The 19,592-nt window shown below is 41.3% G+C and overlaps 1 protein-coding gene across 1 annotated transcript; it reads right to left on the reverse strand.

Moving 5' to 3' along the window:
- Nucleotides 1-3,221: 3,221 nt before the first annotated feature.
- Nucleotides 3,222-4,891, reverse strand: LOC132228358 (myosin light chain kinase 2, skeletal/cardiac muscle-like). The gene has a single exon (XM_059684633.1). The coding sequence runs from the start codon at nucleotides 4,885-4,887 to the stop codon at nucleotides 3,724-3,726; it is 1,164 nt and encodes a 387-aa protein (XP_059540616.1). The 5' UTR covers nucleotides 4,888-4,891; the 3' UTR covers nucleotides 3,222-3,723.
- Between the last annotated feature and the right edge of the window lie 14,701 nt (nucleotides 4,892-19,592).

Genomic DNA, 19,592 nt, shown 5'->3' on the forward strand with positions numbered 1-19,592 from the left:
TGAGGCACTTAGTGAAACAACATCACTGAATATGCCCTTTGAAATGTGCTTCTCTTTTAACCCAAAAAATTACTGTTGGAGGGTATCTTGTGGCTTTGTCTTAGCTTTTTATTTAAAAACTAGAGGCCCAGTGCATGAAATTCGTGCATGGGGGTGAGGTGTCCCTCAACCCGGCCTGTGCCCTCTCGCAATCGGAGACCCTTCAGGTAGGGTTCCTAGGCCTGGCCAGCAATCAGGGCTTAACGGGGCTTTTTACCCCCGGCTGCTGGCAGCTGGCCCTGCCCTGGCTGCTGGCAGCTGGCCCTGCCCCTGCCGCTGCCACTGCTTGCCATCTGTGCGGTGTTGCCCCTCCCCTCCCCCCAAACCAGTTGCCTCCCTCTGCAGATGATAGGCGTGGGGTGCAATCGCTTGGCTGGCCTGGGCCTCCCTCTGCGGGTGATCAATCACGGGGCTCCCAGATCGATCGCCCTACAGAGGGAGGCCCTGCCCACCCACCACAGCACCACAAGCCAGATGGCCTGGGCCTCCCTCTTTTGGGGCGATCCCTCTTTGGGGACCTCCCCACCCCCGATCGATTGCCCCACCAGCCAGTGACCTGGCCCTCCCTCTGCAAGGCAATTGTGGGGCGATGGCAGGGCCCCCCAACCAATCACGTTGCACCCACCTTGGCTGGCCTGGCACCAGTGTGTGTCATAGCATGGTCATCTGGAAGGTCATCCAGACAGTCATTCTGCTGTTCAGTCATTCGGTCAATTTGCATATTATGCTTTTATTATTATAGAAGTGTTTCTTCTAGGCAAAAGGTGAAGGCTTCTATTTACCACTCTTCAGACTTAAGCACCCACTGTTTTCCTTTCTTTATAACTTTAGATATCCTTTATTGTTTCTAAATTTCTTAGCTCCCATGTTTATATTTCTTATTTCCTCCCTTCCCTCATTGCCCTATATGTTTTTCCATTATTTTCTGTATAGCATGTTTTTATTTCCATGATGAACTGTCTAGGTGAGGTTTTTGTTGTTGTTTTCCCTCTCAGAATCTTGGGCTGCAATATACCAACCCTTTGGGAATTATCCTAATAATAAATGCAGTTCTCCTTTGATTTGATTGATTGTGGCATTTGAGATTTTTATTTTGTTTTGTTTTTTTAAAATATATATATATTTTATTGATTTTTTACAGAGAGGAAGGGAGAGGGATAGAGAGTTAGAAACATCGATGAGAGAGAAACATTGATCAGCAGCCTCCTGCACGCCCCCTACTGGGGATGTGCCCACGACCAAGGTACATGCCCTTGGCGGGAATCGAACCTGGGACCCTTCAGTCTGCAGGCCGATGCTCTATCCACTGAGCCAAACCAGCTAGGGCAATTTTGTTTTGTTTTGATTGTGAAAAGATGGGATATGCTCCACACTGGGTGCTTTAGTCATCTTAGTTGCCATCTATTGGTTTTCCTCCTCCAAGCATTGCTTTCTAAGCCCCATGCTTAGAATGTGTCTCTTTGCATTTAACAGAGAGAAAGAAAAAAAGTGAGATGAAAATGAGAAAAAAATTAGTAAGAGAAAAATAGAAATGGTAGAAAGGCACAAAGATAGCCCAGGGAATGGAATTCACTCAGAAGACTTGAAACCTGGTCTTGCTTAAACCTCATTATGTCTCATATTTTATTAGTAATACTCAACAAATAAATGAACTGTTTATAGCATGACAGGAAAGTCTAAAATGACCTGGAGTAGCCTTTAAGGTTTTGTAGGGGAGAAAGGATTTTAGTTGGAGGAGTGGAAAGGGTTTGGATAAAGTGAAAGGAAGAGGAAGAAGGACCTGAGTGGGAGAAACAGTATGAAGAAGACCAAGACCATAAGGGAGCACTTAGCAAGAAGAGCAGCATCTGGAGGAGGGCATATGTAGAATAATTGTAGAGAATGACAGCTGGATTGATAAGATGGAGCTATGAATCTCCATGACTGTTAGAATGACTAGTGTGGAATTTTTCCTGAGAAGATTGCTAAAAGTTTCTGTATATAACCTATTTTTTGAAGGTTGCTCTATAACGATTAATCTGGATTTCCAGGTTAATGAGAAAGAAGGAATCACCAAAGACAGAAATTTCAAGACCATTGAAACAGCTTCTCTCTCTCTTTGTATTTTCATTATGAGGATAAATGAGATGAGGATAATGCTCTTTTATTTATGTTAGAATAAAGGATACCATATAAACTAACATTAATAACTAGAGACCCAGTGCACAAAATTCATACACGGGTAGGGTTCCTAGCGGCTGCTGGCTGCCGGCTGCCAGTCAGGGTGCCTCCCTTTCCCCAGCTGCCTGCCACCTCCACCACTGTTCCCTTTCCCCAGCGGCCTGCCTCACTGCTGCCACCACTTGCCATCACCCCTGGTCGAACTTTCAGTAGAACTCCCAGTAGAACTCCAGGTCGAGGGGACAATTTGAATATCAGGCTTTTATTATATAGGATAATAATGTATAATTGAGTGAGTATGTGTGTTTATAAGTCAAATAAAGTAAAACATATGCACAGAGATTGGCCTAATACCATAAAAATATCTGTCCTACTCCAGTTAAATCTTACCAAGTGTCATACCGGGCTTAGCACTTCCAGGCAAATAGCGCAGAGGTATTGGTGTCATAACCATTATTTTGGCAACATAGATTGTGGGAGGAGGCACTAATATTCCTCTATCATGACTGCATATATGCCTCACTACAGTTTGCATATGTGAGGCTGTACATGTATGTGTGTACTCTAAACTTTTCAAGGCCCTCTATCACCAAGCCAACCTATATCCCCAGTGCATTTTCTCTCCACTCTATTCTGGCCAGCTTTAAATATAGGAATTTACTCTTCTTATATCTTTATCAAAATCATTATTCTAATTAATACAGAGAAAGCAGGTAGTTTGCTATTTCAAATCCAATTTTATTACAATAAAAAAGGGAATATGACGTTAGTATAAAGAAATTTCTTTTAGTGAGTTTTTTAGAAGTTTGATTAAATTTCTAGTTCCATCTTTTGTGCACTATTCTAAAATGAGATAAGCCTGATACATAGAGTAGGATACATATAGAGACCCTGAAGGCAGACTCCATTTAACACTGATTTTTAAAAATGTATTAATTACCCTAGGATCTAATTAAAATCCCCATGTAATCCTTAAATATTTTTTTCCTTCCTTTTTTTTTTTTTTTTTTTTCCAACCTGTACATTAATTTACAAGGCACAAGCTGAGAGCAGGTTGGGGGCTGCCCACGGTCTTTGCACTCCATCCTCCGGGGCCTGCTGACTCCATCATCTGAGGCCCACGTGGCAGGGATGGGGGCCCACAGTGGCTGGGTTGAGCCAGCGAGGCCCTCAGGCAAGTTCGGGGGTGGTCTTCGGTGTCCCCCAGGCCCCTCCCTGCCCCCTCCGCCAGGCCTGGGCTGGGCGCCCTCTCTCTCACTCAGAGTTCCTGTGTGTTGGTGGTCGGCAAGGAAGGTGGGTGGGAGCTGGAGCCGGCCGGATGGTGTGCGCTGGGCCTTATCTGTTGGGTGTAGGGAGGCAGGCGTGGCGTGAAGATCCTCTTTCACAAAGCCGGCTCTGTCTCCCGGCAGCTGGCCTCAGGGCTCCACTTGGTTGCCTTCCTGCCCCACCAAGAGCCTCCCACCCACAACCGCGGGAGCCCCACACGCTGGGACCCCAGCCCGCCCACTTCAGCTCAGAGCAAGCTCAGGCCAGGGATGCCCGGGCGGGGCCAAGCAGGGTCACCAGGCAACAGTTCCAAAGGGGGAGCCAGGGAAGGAACAAGGGGCCTGTGGCATCTGGGCGGCGGCCGATGGGCCGGAGCCCGTCTGGGGAGGCGTCAGCAGGATGCATCCAGGCCACATCCGAGGCAGCTCTCATCGGGGCAGCGGTCGCCGTGTGGGGGCGTGGGGAGCCCCGAGCCTCCCGGCCTGGCGCAGCCTTGTCCTGCCCAGCCCACCCTGGGGTTGGCCCTCTGCCCTGGCCTTCTGGGCTGTGAGGCCTCAGCCCCGGCCACCGTGGAGCTGCATCCAGGCCTCCGCCGCTTCTGGGGCTCAGACCCCCCAGAGCCATCAGAGCCCTTGAGCTGCTGATCTTCTTGACGCGATTGGCAGCGCTGACAGCAATGAAGTTTTTCTTCCAGCGTCTCTTCATGAGGTATTTCTTAAGCAAGATCTGGGACTTGAGGCGTCGATTACAGCGCTTGGCTTTCTCTGCCAGGTTGTTGAGCCAGGGGTGGGCGAGGCACTGGGCAGTGCTCATGCGGGCCCCCTGTTCCTTGACGATGAGGTGGGAGACAAAGTCTTTGGCCTCATCAGACACAGCCTCGAAGGTCTCCTCATCAAAGTACCAGTTGGCAGCTAGGACATTGTTTAGGGTCTCTGTGTCATCATCTCCCAGGAAGGGGGAGAGGCCGCTCAGCAGCATGTAGGTGATGACCCCCATACTCCACATGTCTGTCTTGTCGGAGATTTGGTCGTAATTCACCACCTCAGGAGACAGGAACTCTGGGGTCCCAAAATTCACCTTCATCTTCTCCTTGGGGTTATACCTCCGTGCCAAGCCGAAGTCAATGATCTTCACCAAATGGCCGGTGTTGTTGACACACAGGATGTTCTCTGGCTTGAGGTCCAGGTGCAGAACCTGCATCTCGTGCATGAAGAGGATCCCATCGCAGATCTGCCTGACAAACACCATGGTGTCCACCTCGGTCAGCTGGTAGTCCTCGTCCACGATCCTCTCGAAGAGCTCGCCGCCCTCGATGTACTCCAAGAACAGGATGATGTCATGTGGGGTCTCGATGGCTGCGTAGAGCTGGATCAGATTGCGGTGGTTGAGCTGGTTCATAACCTCGATCTCAAGCATCACCATTTCCTCCTCTCACACCGACTCCCTCGCTCCATGTGCCCTTCCTTATTTTTTAACATTTTCCCTACAGCTGAGATAAAAACAATACTAACTTAATTTGAATTCTGGTGAATTATTTAACATTCTGGCACTTTAATGAAATAAAGAAAAGAATATCATTTAACCCTAACTCTAAAAATATTGTTTAAAGTGTAGATGCATTCATTAGTGGAATACATGGCAATATATGTTATTTCCTGGAAATATTTTCATAAACTTAACTGCTAAAAACTTTTAAAAATTCATTTGTCTAGAACAGGGGTCCTCAAACTTTTTAAACAGGGGGCTAGTTCACTGTCCCTCAGACCGTTGGAGAGCCGGACTATAGATTTTTTAAAAAAAACTATGAACAAATTCCTATGCACACTGCACATATCTTATTTTGAAGTAAAAAAACAAAACGGGAACAAATACAATATTTGTATTTGCATGTGGCCCGCGGGCCGTAGTTTGAGGACCCCTGCTCTAGAACCTTTATGAGAATGACTAAGATAGCCTAACCATGGTTTGATCTATCATATCTCTAAATAGTTTTGTACATTATATCTTGTATTTCATATATAGTCATTAATTACATCTAAGGCATATGTGTAGTTTGAACCTAAGTCAAAATAAAAAAAGAAAAGGAGCTGGGCAGAAAATAAAAAAATAAACTTGGCTGTCTTCGGACACTCAAAGTTCTGAAAACCATAAATGTGAAGTGTCATGCTCTCAGACTTAATAGCCAGAGGACTTTGCCTTGTGTTCAAACAATGTTCTAGCTATTAGAATCAAAGTCCTGAAAAAAGACTTCAAGAAGTCTTCTGATATTTCTTTTCTACCTAGCCTAAGATCAGATTGTAATTAAGTCTAATGGGAAGGTCATGGTTATTTAGACAGACTGAATTTTTAAAGCCTCAATAAAATTACTTTTCTTATGATGATTAAAAAAATTACTCAAAAATCAAAGAAAAACTTGAACTATTTTGGTTGCCTGCAGAACTGTGATCAATGGAACTATGATCAAAGGTCACTAAAGTGAGCTTTCCAACTTGGGACCCCAACAAACATTGCATGTGGCAATAGTCATTAAGCAAGAAAAACATTCATAAAGCAGCATAATTAATGAATAGAAATAGCAAGAGCTTTATTCCACACTTAGTCTTCATGGCTTCTAGTTGGTCGCTCAACCCAAACCTAGCCCTAGCTACTGAGGAGGAAGCTATTTCCTATTAACTCAGAGATATTTTCCTAGATCAACATGACAGTCTATGCCTAGCTAAAACTCCCCGCTACACCCCCGCCTTCTGTGGACACAGAGCCCTGGGAAAGGCCCCACAATGAATTATTGACAAATACACCCTTAAAACCAACTGGCACAGTTAACCTGTGTTGCCCAGATCAGACTTCTTGCTATTGCACTTCTAGGGCAAACAGAGGCAGGGCTTGTACTTGGGAGTTCTGTTTCTCAAACTTGTTGAAAATTGCAAGATCTTTGGGCTGGTGAAATGAGCTAGTTTCTTTGGTTGGGTTCTGGCCCTTACTATTTAAAAAAATTTTAAGGGTTGTTCTAATTTCATTTAAAGTTTGTTTGGCCATTAATGAGGTGATAGCTAGGTGTAAAGCAAATTGGGTGGTTATAACCAAAGGTGTGCTAAAAGTATAAGAAATGAATTTTGCTGTGTGACCCATGCCAAGACCAAAAGAAGTCTTAAAGGAGTGTGTTTAAGAGTCTCCCTGTTACAGATTGCTCCCTACAAAGCAATCAGATATAAAAGGAGGTATTTTATTCCCTAATCTGTACTGGGCAAATATGCCTGGGTCCCAGGCCAGTTTAACCAACATGCAAAAGAATATGAGAAATGTGAATAAGCCCACCAAAGCAAGAGAAATCTATTTGGGTTTTTCTAACCAATGGTCCTTGGCACCAATTCAATGCCAACAGGAATCCCCAGTTTTGGGTGTGGCGAAGAAGGAAACTTTCTTCAGTGAAAACAGCTCAGTTGTGATATGGCACATCTGTGAAAGCTGCAAGGCTATGGAACAGCTTTATAGTGTTACTGGTGGCCTGGTGCATGAATTCGTGCACATTGAAAGGAAATTAATTAGAAGAAATATTTTAATAGTGCTATTCACCCTTTCTCTATAATAGAAGTATCAGACATGAAAGAAAATTAGTAAAATGTATATTAAAATAATATAAAAATAGATTAATAAATAAACAATAAAAACAACAAAGATAGGATACAAAAATAACATTGATAAAAACAATGACTGATAAATTGATTCAACTTATTCTAACACTGAGGCCAGTGTCAGACAGGGACAAATCAATTCTTGGAATCAGAACAACCTCTCCTCCACTAATCCTGTTAATACTTCAGGTTCACTTATGTTAGGTCGCAATCTTTCGATAATAAATCTAGTACCATTACAAAGACCCCATTTACTATTAAGATTTCTCAGTAGCATGATGATTGCATCTACTTTCAATTCTAATTTATGACATGGCATTCCCAAAGGAGTAATACTTTTAAGAAATTCGATGGGAAAATTTTCCTTATCGGCATCATCCATTGAATCTAGTATTATTGTCAATTACACTGTTGTCTCTGAGTCTTAATGCAATATCCATTCTCCAGTCTTTTTTACCATGTGGGGAAAAGAATAGGATACATCATTGCATCAAATGTAGAAAACAGGATACTGATTTGTTTCATTTTAGTGGCATTTGGATTATTGGGATCTGGTTTACAATGAATGAGCAAGTCTCTTTCAAAAGGAGGTCCTCCATCTTTGTTTCTGAATATGATGGCAAATTCGGTTACAGGGGGATAATTATATCTACCCAATCACTATTACGATCATACTTAATTGCCATTGTTACTTCCATGAGATGCCACTGCTTTCTTTCAACTTCAGAATGTCAACAAAAACAACCAAATTCATGATCAACAATGACAGACCAAAACACATGCGTGCAATTGGTGCCAGTGAGAGCTTTATATGTATCACACATGTGTGAGTCAACTTAGCCTTTTATAGATATAGACCTGCTTTCTGATGTAGCTAAACTTTTTTCAGCCCAGTGAAGCACCCCCAACTTCTCTTTCAGGTAATGTCAGCAACACAACAGTAAATATCAACATGAAGCAGAGTATTATTGTAGATCATGCAAGGAGAACAAAGGGTAAAATATTTAACTGCAGCAGTGTTTGACTATATTCTGCGCAGTGAGAAAACCTGAAGTCATTTTCAAGGTCCACCGTTTCTTACTTCTTTTCAATTGGGTCAAGTTTCTAAGCTTTCTAAATCTCTGTTTTCTGGCTAATGAAAAGAAAATAGGATTTCACCAAGTCTCCTATCTACCTACTCCAGGACTTCTGTGAGGATCAAATGAGATGAGGCAAATGCTTCACAGACATTTGGCTACAGTGTAAAGTGTTTCCACCTGAGGCTAGTGGTTGCTAGGGAGAAGAAGCCAAGTTTTGCTACTTGACATCATTACCTGGATGGTCGGACACTTAGCATATTAGCCTTTTATATAGATAGATTGCTCAATTAGGAAGCAGCATGGATGTGAAGCAGCACAGCTGTGAAGAGGCCCAGGGCAAGGTGGCCCTGGCTAGACAGCTCAGCTCTGCTCTGCTGTGCTCTGGTCAGTCTTGGGTGGATAGAGAAAGTGTGCTCACGGAGCCAGAGGGGAGCTGATATGAAAGTTTCTGCTTCTGGTCCCTGATTGGTCCATCCTCGTATAAATGAGGGCTCCAAATCCTCGAAGTCTGATTGGTCAAAGGCACTGTCCTGATTAGTCAGAATGGAGCCATTATGATTCATTTATGAAGCTACTGAAGTGGATATAGCTGTGCAGCTCTGATTGGAGGGTAAGTCTCAGTCCTATTGGTTGATATAGGATTTCAGGAACTCCATTATAAGGGCTGGCTCTGACTGCAGAAGCAGTGCAGGAAGGCAGCTCTGTGCAGGCTTCTCCCTGAAGAGCAGTTTGTGTGAGAGGCCCCTGTGTAAAAATGGGTGCATGACCCTGTTTTTATTTTTTAATTATTTTTAAAAATTAAATTAAATTTTTCTATCACTATTTGTCCCCTCTTCCACCTCCACCTATCCCCCTGCACCTCGAAATCACCACACCATTGTCCATGTCCATGAGTTCTCCCTCTCTTTTTTTCCTTTTTTGCTGAATCCCTCCAGAACCCTATTCCCACTCCCAGAGCTGTCTGCTTGCTCTCTGTGAGTCTGTCTCTATTTTGTTTGGTAGTTCTGTTTGGTCATTTGCTAGATCATGTTTTTAAAATTTGAACCCAGTTAGCCACCAGGAACTCTTCTTAGTAGGTATCTTCCTTCTCAGGGTCCAGTTTGGTATAATCAACTTCCTTCTGCTTTGAATCATTGCGTGACAGAGAGAACTTATGTCCAAGAGAAAAATTGTTTGTACTTTGAGTAGGAAAGCATATAAAGAAATTGTTTCTGCATAATCTTTATCTAGTTTTTCTCTGACTTCTTTTAAGGGGGGGGGGGGCGGAGAAGAGATTATTAAAACTCCAGAGAACCAAGATCCAAATATTTATGTAAAAACCTCTTTTGTATTTTTGTGATTTCCCTTAAAGGATATTTCAGACACATAAAATAAGATCAGAGCCAGGATACAGCCTCTGAAGGCAAGAGAAAATCAGACATGTTAAATACACTAAGCTTGGAAGTTTTTCAGGATATTCTTGGGGCTGGTGGATCATGCTGCATTAAAGGCCTTTAAAATCCATCTTGAGACAGTACCTGACCTAAGCCAGAAACAGCATGTTTAACTGACATTTTCTTTAAGAGACCACACAGAGAGAAAAAATATAGAGATAAAAGATATACCAAGGAAGTGGTCTGCCTTTGGTTTCACCAGCGAAAACAGCAAAGGAATAAAAAATAGTAGCTTCTTCCCTTTTCTACGTGCTCAGCTCAAGACCATTCTTTAGGCAGAGAAGGAATGAAGGAGCCAATACAATAAGATAGCCCCTGGAAGAACAAAATTACATAGGACTGCAAATAAACCTTTAATCAATAGAAAAGAAACAAAAATTGCCAGTAGTTCAGGAGATACCTAGCATTCAGGAACTGTCCTAAAGCAGCCTTGTCTCAGTGAAAGCCCCTTCCAGCACGACGAGGGGTTGCAGTACCTCCGTGTGGCTGGTGCACTGTTCGGAAGAGGACCCGCTTGTCCTTACTGATTCTTTCAATGCCTGGCCTTTCAGTGCTGTGGATCAAACTGCCAATGGAGCATGCTGCCCCAGATATACCATAACTAGTTTTTCCATTCTTTGGGTTAGTCCGTTTTTAAACTTTGATACTCATTTCTTTCTGAAAGAGAACTAATCACATTTTGCAAGGAGAAAGATGATACTGTGGAGGCATAACATTACATTACAGTCATTACCAAGAAATGACATGACCATCATTCTGAGACACAAGAGTTACTTCTCTGAAGAATTAGAGTGCATGCAACAGAAACAAACACAGGTACTGCTGACAGGAATTTTAATGGCGTCTAATCAAAACAATGCAATTGAAATTTCTAAAAACCATAGTACCTATACACTTTGTAAAAGTCACAACCAAAAAAGTGGGGGTGAGAAAGGTCCCTTGTTAATAGCAAGTAGGTGGGTGGTTGCAGAAGACTATGCAAAGATGCAGAAAATGAAACTAAGGAGAAATTGAGCAAAGAGCCAACGGGAAGTAGAAGAAAGGACACATATTATTAAGAACCAGTAGTTAGTTCTATGAGGCAAAAATTTAAACTAATAAATCCTGTTGTCTAAAGGAATGCACCCAAAAAGAAAATAAATAACTCAGTTGAAGACATTTTCAGGAAGTTTTTCCTATGGAGGGCCCAAGGAAAGCCAACATTTCAGAAGGCCTGGTATCCATGATCAAAGGGTATCTTCAAACAACTGAGGAGAGAGGCAAGACCAGCACAATTCAAGTCATGACATACTGAAGAAGACAAGATAGAGGAGAATCATTGCTGAGCTGAAGTTAAACCTGTGCCAAAATGCTGGGGTCCAACCCCAGCAGGTCCAGGGGTCCCCAAAGGTGTGGACGGAGTCGGCGAAGAAGGAAGGACACGGAGACAGTGTTCAGTTGATCAGCAGCCTAGCCAGGATCTCCAGCCAAGTTCTGGTCTGGATCTCCAGAGAGGTTCTGCTTCGGATCTCCAGCGAGGTTCTGTAGCCATGTTGTCTTGCTAGGTTCTCCAGCCAGGTTCTCCAGGTTCTCCAGCCAGGTTCAGTCACCAGGTTCTAGTCAGGTTCTCTTGCCAATTTCTGTAGTCAGGTTCAGTCCAGGATCTTTTGCCATGTTCTCTCGCTAGGTTCTGTCTCTAGGTTCTGAGGCCAGTTTCTGTCCAGGATCTTTTGCCATGTTCCCTCCAGCGAAGTTCTTCTGTCTCTAGAGAATGTTCTGTGTAGGTTCTGTGTTCTAAGTTCTGTCTCTTGCTGTCTTGTTACATCTGTATTTATACCAGTTGATTCAATCCTATCAATCTCTATTACAAAGGTTAGGGCGTTTCTTATCTCCATTCCAGGGAGTAAAGATTATGTAGCTTAAGCATGATTGTTCGTAGTTAAAGTGATTAATTACCCGCCTGGCACTTAGTTGAGGGGTTTTATTCCCTCCCTAACTTCAGGGGAAAATCCCTACCTGTGGAAACAACCTTTCTCAGAGAGGAAACCTTCGTTAAAACACATAGTGCCAAGAAGGTGAGCAAACATATTAAGAACAGTATGCCATATATGCCAGGTCCTTTGAAACAGCAAGCATGGACCGGCTCCCGGCACCAAAATGCACATAACAGACAAGGTTTTGCTCCTAAGGTCATGGTGGCTGCTCTCATTTAGGAAACCTTTCCGCCTAAGCCAAACTGCGGTAGGTTACTGATCGCAGGCATCCTCGGGAGGAACCTGAGGAAGGTCACAAACACACAAAAAGGAGAGGAAGCCAAAACAGTGTTTTTGGTCTCACACATCCTGTGCTCTTTTCAGCTGCTATTTTGAAAGATAAACATTACATTTGTGGTTGAGTTTTTTCCTAGGTTAAAGAAAAACAAAACAATATGGTCCTGAAGAGAACTTCGAGGGAGTTAATGACCTTGGAAATGAAGGCTGCTTTCCTGGTTTTAAAAACAAAAGGAAACAAAGAAAGAAACCTATAAAAAAATAAAGTATGAAAAACAGTGAAGGCCTCTAGTGCCCGTGGGGTCCCCAGCTGGTTTAAAGTAACCCTAAGCACAATGACATTCTGTCAAGTGGAAATCTGTGTGAGCAGAGATTAGTTAACCAATTAATACAGGTAATGACATGCCTTACCTGTATAATTCCATTTTAGGTTTCATTCAATTAGCATTTTATAGATTCAACTCGAGTTTTAGTGAAACTAGGGTATTTCCATATTCTTCTCAACTAGATAATTAAAGCCAATTTTAATTAGGAAGCTAGCAGAATTTACTTGTGGGTTTGAAGGCATCCCACTTTATCATTGGGTAACTTTCATACAGTCCTTTGGTTTCATCTTTTAGATACTAAAGATGGCTGTTATTACTACATCCAGGAATCCTGTTATCATCACACAGGCCACCACTAAAGGCTATAGTTTCTGGACAGATCAGAGAATGTGAGAGGTGGGCAGGTCCTTAGAAATCAACCTGTGTGGAATTGGTGGGGGCAGTCGGTAGAAATGCCTGCTGTTTACATATTATTGTAGATAACATATGCATTGAAAGGTGTTGCAGAGTGGTTTCCTTTACATAGTCTAAATGTGATTGGCATTATATTTGCTTCCTATGGCTGCTCTAACAAATTATCACAAACCTGAAGGCTTAAAATAGGAATTTATTCTTTCACACATATGGATGCCAAAGTCCTAAACCAGTATCATTGGGCTGATTCAAGGTGTTAGCAGGGCCACACTCCCTCCAAAGGCTGTAGGGGAGAATCCATTCATTGCCTCTTCCTGCTTCTGGTGGCTTGCTGACATTTCTTGCTTGTGACCTCATCACTCAAATCTCCAAGGCCAGCATCTTCAATTCTTTTTATAGTCCTTTTTCTTCTTGTCCTCATCCTCCCTCTCTCTGTGCGTGAAATTTCCCTCTGTCTGTCTTTGTAAGGATACCTGGAATGGTATTTAGGGCCTACCGGATAACCCATGACAATTTCCTGAACTTAAAACATATCTGTTACCCTCAAATTTCCAGTAAATTAGAATAGGTATAAAAAATGTAATCACACCTTGGTCAGTTTTCTCAGTGGTTAGAGCTTTGGCCCTTGGACTGAAGGGTCACAGGTTCAATTTCAGGTCAAGGGCATGTACCTGTACCTCGGTTGCAGGTTCTATCCCCAGCCCTGGCCCCGTTGGGGCATGTGCGGAGGCAACCAATCCATGTGTCTCTTTCACATGGATGTTTCTCTCTCTCTGACCCCCTCCTCCCTCCCTTCCACTCTCTAAAAGTCAATGGAAAAAATATCCTCAGGTGAGGATTTTAAAAAAATAAAAATAAACATATATATATATATATATACTGAGTGGCCAGATTATTATGACCACCTCATCAGTACTTCATTGGGCCACCTTTTGCCCTCAATACTGCGGCGATTCTTCTTGGCATTGACTCCACGAGATGTTGAAAGGTGATGCGAGGAATCTGACACCATGCCTGATGAATAGGACTGTCCAGTTCTATGAGATTTGATGGTTGTGGAACCAGCTGCCTGATGGCTCTTTTAACTTCGTCCCACAAATGCTCAATTGGATTGAGATGTGGTGATTGTGGGGGCCACCTAAGCAAGGTAAATCTCCCTCATGTTCTTGAAACCACTCCTGCACAATATGAGCACCGTGGCATGGCGCATTGTCTTGTTGGAAGAAGCCATCTCCATTGGGATACGCCATCAACATGAAAGGATGAACTTGCAGCAACAATACTTAGGTATGTTGTGCTATTCAAATGTTTATAATGATCTGGCCCTCTAGCAACTTCAGCGCGAAATTATAGCTAATTTGCCTACAAATGTCAGGTGGTCATAATAATCTGGCCAGTGTATATATACACATATATACCATATATACAAAATCAATAGCTATTTTTGTACTTTTCTAGGTTAACTGTTGTTATTGCCATCATTGTCATAAAAAAGGAGAAATAAGAAGGCTATTAAGAGATGGTCTGGCCCTAACTGGTTTGGCTCAGTGGATAGAGCGTCGGCCTGTGGACTGAAGGGTCCCAGGTTCGATTCCAGTCAAGGCATGTACCTTGGTTGTGGGCACATCCCCAGTAGGGGGTGTGCAAGAGGCAGCTGATCGATGTTTCTCTCTCATCGATGTTCCTAACTCTCTATCCCTCTCCCTTTCTCTCTGTAAAAAATCAATAAAATATATTTTTAAAAAAAGAGAGATGGTCTGACTTTTAAAATGTTTGTCCAAAAACAAAACAAAAATAAATGAGAAAAAGAGAGTGTAAAGAGAGAGAGAAGCAGAAGCAGAATTACTATTATGGTATTAAGAAAAGTAGATTTGGAAGTAAAACAGACAAATGGAAAACAAGATCACTACATAATGGTAAAAACTGTTTTAAAACATAAAATATTAATAACATTAAATATCCCCCCAGAATGCTGAAAACAAAAACTAATATACAAATACAAAAAGAAATAGGAAATATATTTGTAAATAAAGACTTTAAAATTCCACTACTAAAATGGAAGATCAACTAAACAACTAATTATATAACTAAACAACGAAATAAGTAGAATTAATAGACATGGAGCAAAATGAATAGATTTTCTCCTTGAGAAGTAGGATGAGATTCAACCATGAATAATAAACACAAAAGACCATTCTGAAACATCTCATTTTTTCTACAATGCAATGAAAGTTGAATTGAAACATAATTGACCACCTGAAAGCACAGATCACTGGGCGAAGAAGAAATAAGAATTATTGATGAAATAGGGTACAGGGGTTGGCCAAAGTAGGTTTACAGTTGTGAGTATGTGAAACACAGAGTTTATTTTTTTGTTATTTATTTGTTTGTTTGTTTATTGTTGTATTATTTATTATTAGTAGTAACCAACTTTTTCTGACCCTGTATATTATCAGAAACAAGCTGTATACCCTTGAAAGTGTCCAGTGAATATCGTATTGTGGCTGATAGTCCAACAATTGTTCCACTCAAATCACATTAGAAGAAATTTGGTTTTGAATTGGGCACATACCCAATTCCTGTCAATGAACATTAGTCTGTGAAGAAAAACTTTCTTGCTCCTATGAGAGAAACAAAAGAGGAGATGGCCTTCTTCTTGCAGACTTGTCATATATGGCTATGAGGCTTGGGATTTTTTGGCCACTTTGTAACCAATATTAGAAAATCCAAATGCTAAATAGAACTTGGGTGTCTTTGATGTTATTATTGAAATGATAAGCTAACCACTGCAGATCCTGCCTTACCAGGATTTCTTGTTAAGTTAGTTAAGCTATTTCCTCTTAAAGCAGCTTTTATTGCGTTTTCTTTATTGTACTGGAATGGATCTTGTGTATGTCTTAATGCAATATTTTTTAAAAAAGAAAACAACAACATAGAAAACATGTGTAAAAATATGTATCTGTTAAGAATGGCTAACACTTATACAGGCTTTACCGTGAGGTAGGTACTGGGCTGAGAACTTTATATACATTAACTTATGTAATCCTCACAATGTTTCTAATAAGGTAGTTACCATTATCGTTCCCATTTAATAGATGACAAGTTATCCGTTGATAATTTGCTCATGATTGGCAGAGTCAGGATTTGACCCCAGGTAGTCTAATTCCAGAGTGCTATTATATGTTACGGTATATTGCTTCTCTTCTCTATATTTCCCTCTTAATTAAAAAAAATAGTGACTAGTGACTGTTTCAAATAAAGAACTAAACAAATACATGTCAACATTTCAAATTGCAGCTGATAAGTAGTTAAATGAGATATGTACACTGTATCACTTATCTATTACTGGGTAACAAACCAGCCCAAAATTTTGTGGTTTAAAACAAAAAATATATATTTATTTTGTTCAGAAATCTTTAATTTGGGCAGAGCTCAGCAAAGGTGCCCTATCTCTGTACACCTCCATCCACAATAGCAGGAGTGGCTAGTTTGGGCACTCGTTAGTCAAGATGACTCATGCACGTGGCTAACAGGTTGGTGCTGGCTTTTCTGCTGATCTCAGCCAGGACTGGGTTGAGGTCCTAAAGTTCTCCTCCACATGGACCTCTTCACAGTTGCTTGCACTTTCTCTCTCTCGCTCTCTTTCTTTCTTTTTAACGATAACTCTTTGTTTTCTTTTCTTTTTAGTGATTGCAGCTTGGGCTTTTTCACAGCAGGGTGCCTCAGTTCTATGAGCAAATGTATCTTTTTGATACATTTCTTTTGGCCCAAACAGAAGCTTGCCTTTTATTGCATTTTACAACCTAGCCTTGAAGGTCACACAGTGTCACTTCCCCTAGAGTCACAAGGCCACCCCAAATCAAGGGAAAGAGCACTGTAATGGAAGGAATGTCAAATAAGAAGGTATGCATTGGTTTGGTTGTTACAGACAGATTAGGAAAATACAAGTACAGCAGACACGTTTATACATGCAAGAATACAAATGGACGTCATTACTTGGGAAATGCAGTCACGAATATTTTTGAAATGCTAATTTAAAACTTCCAAAAGAATTTTAAAAATTTGAATCTAGTGTTTGGCCAGGCTGAAGGTGCACTGTAAATTGGTTTAAGTTTGTGTATAAAAGTATTCATATTCTTTGATACAATATAAAATATTCTTAATTTTTAATACTACCAGGATGTCAATAAACATGATTCCAGCCTATTTAATAATTACATGGAAAGCATGGGCAGTAAAAATGGCAACTTTGTAGACTTGAAACACATACCTTCCTCCCACCCCCCCCCCCACACACTGAGTAAACAGCACAAAATTAGTAAGCGTAAAATATTAGAAGTGTACACTATGTCTACATATACAGTGACAGGTTAAAAGTGATATGAAGCAGTAGAAATATAATTCAATGGCATTCATGTTATTTTTTCAATAAACTTGCTTAAATGAATAGTATTAGTAATTTAAATATACTATATAAATTAAATATATAATAAACTCCAACAATCATAAATATAGTGCTATACTTAAAGAAAGAACTCATAAAAATAAAGTCTGCTACTTTATCATATATATGCTAATATATACTATTTATTTAAAATGTTGAATATTAGTTAAGAATAACTTGCTTGCCTTTTATTATTAGAAGAATTATTGGGTTATAAATTGGAGGGACTTTGGGACAACTTTAAATACTAGTCTATGAAAGTCAATTCCCACCCTACTCCTCTTTTTCTGTCATGTTAGAACTATCTCTCTAATAAATTGACTTGAGATGGAGAACTGTGAAGAAAGGCTTCCCTACCCAGCTGCCTCACTTCCTCAAAATTGCAAGTTATAAAAACAAAGAAGTCATTCTATTGCTTGAAAGTAGTGCTATCAGTAGATCTAAATGTTTGAAAAACTCCAAAAATATTGAAAACACATATCATCAGATTAATAGAGCAAATCTCAGTTTAAAACCTGGTGTAGCTTGCAATCAACATGCCACACTGCTGGGGGGTGAAGGCCGTGGTTGGGGGGCAGGGGCAGGCTGGGAGAAGACAATGCGGGGGGAAAGGGACATATGTAATACTTTCAACAATAAAGAATTAAAAATAAATCGATAAGTAAAAACAAAAAACAAAAGAAAACATGTCACACTGCTGAGGATGTTGATGGTGGGGAAGGCTGTGTATAGGGTGAGGGGGGAGTATGTGGGAAAGCTGTACTTCCTTCTCAATTTTGCTGTGAAACTGAAACTACTCTAATAAATAAAGTCTATTAATTAACAACAACAACAAAACCCTGTGTATCAGACTTTAGATGTAGGAGTGGTTCAGGGAATGTTGAATGTTCTAAGCTCAGAGGCATTGGATGAATAAATAGGAGAATTCTTTGGGCAGCTGCTTTCTAAGCAGAAGGCAGTAAGAGCACTGACCTGCAGGACATTCAGTACAAAAAGGCAGAATATTCTTCAGAGCACACATTTTCTGCTGGGTGTAGATGATTTTGCTCGCATGAGGAAAAATTTGAGTTTTGGGTGGAGAGTGGGGGGAAAGAGAAGCAAAAAAACCCAAAACCAAAACCCTCCAAAACCCTTTGATATTGCAATACTTGTGGTCATCCAAAGGGCCACAGTAAAATAAACAGGTATGCAGCGTATCTGTGGTATTAAATTTTCATTTAAGCAGTGAATGGGGGAGTGTGTAAAAAGGCTTCTGAGGAGGACAATAATGACAAAAATGTTGAGAAACACTGCTGCAGAGAATAGTGAATTGCTGGAGGACTGGGAGGGGTAGGCTCCTCTCAGCACCTCTTCCCTGGCTTATCCACAATGACCAGAGCTCTTAGGAACAGAACCAGCTCCCACGACAGAGGTGCTCAAATACAAAGATAAGCAGCAAGCCAAGAAGGAAAACCAACACCATAAAACACAGGCACCAAACTCAGTAAATAAAAGCATGAATGCCCAAGGAAACAGTTAATCAAGAAAATAAGATTTTAAATTAACTATAATCAATAACCTCAGTGATATGACAGGGTATGACAATCATAACAGCTGGCAGTTTTTATTTTTATTTTTTAATTTTTATTTTTTTGTCCTTTTTAAAAAAAATTGTTTTATTGCTTAAAGTATTACATATGTCTCCCCTGGCCTCCCCTACCCCCCAGTGTCTTATGTCCAGTGATTATGCTTATATGCATGCATACAAGTCCTTCGGTTGATATATGGTAAGAGTTCCTTCTTTTTTACAGCAGCATAGTATTCCATTGTGTAGATGTACCATAGTTTTCTAATCCATTCATCTACTGATGGGCACTTAGGCTGTTTCCACATCTTAGCTATGGTGAATTGTGCTGCTATGAACATATGGGTGCATATATCCACCACCACCAGCACCACCACAACCACCACCACCACCACCCCCCGCCCCCCCCCCCCCTCCCCCCGCGTCTCAACCCTCCCCGGCTTTCCCGCTGTAGTTTGACAGTCTGTTTGAGGCAGCTCTGCCTCTGTATCTATTTTTTTCTTTTATTTATTTTTTATTGCTTAAAGTATTACAAAGGGTATTACATATGTGTCCATTCCCACCCCCCCCCCCCCCCCGCCGCCCTAGACAGTCCCCTAGCCTCCCCTATCCCCCAGTGTCCTATGTCCATTGGTTATGCTTATATGCATGCATACAAGTCCTTTGGTTGATCTCTTACCCCCTACCTCCTGCCCCCCAACCCTCCCCGGCCTTCCCGCTGCAGTTTGACAATCTGTTTGAGGCAGCTCTGCCTCTGTATCTATTTTTGTTCATAAGTTTATAATGGTCTTTATTATCCATGAGTGAGTGAGATCATGTGGATTTTTTCCTTCATTGACTGGCTTATTTCACTTAGCATAATGCTCTCCAGTTCCATCCATGCTGTTGCAAATGGTAAGAGTTCCTTCTTTTTTACAGCAGCATAGTATTCCATTGTGTAGATGTACCACAGTTTTCTAAGCCATTCATCTACTGATGGGCACTTA

This window comes from Myotis daubentonii, chromosome 2 (genome assembly GCF_963259705.1).
Source record: "Myotis daubentonii chromosome 2, mMyoDau2.1, whole genome shotgun sequence".
Classification (NCBI taxonomy): Eukaryota; Metazoa; Chordata; class Mammalia; order Chiroptera; family Vespertilionidae; genus Myotis; species Myotis daubentonii.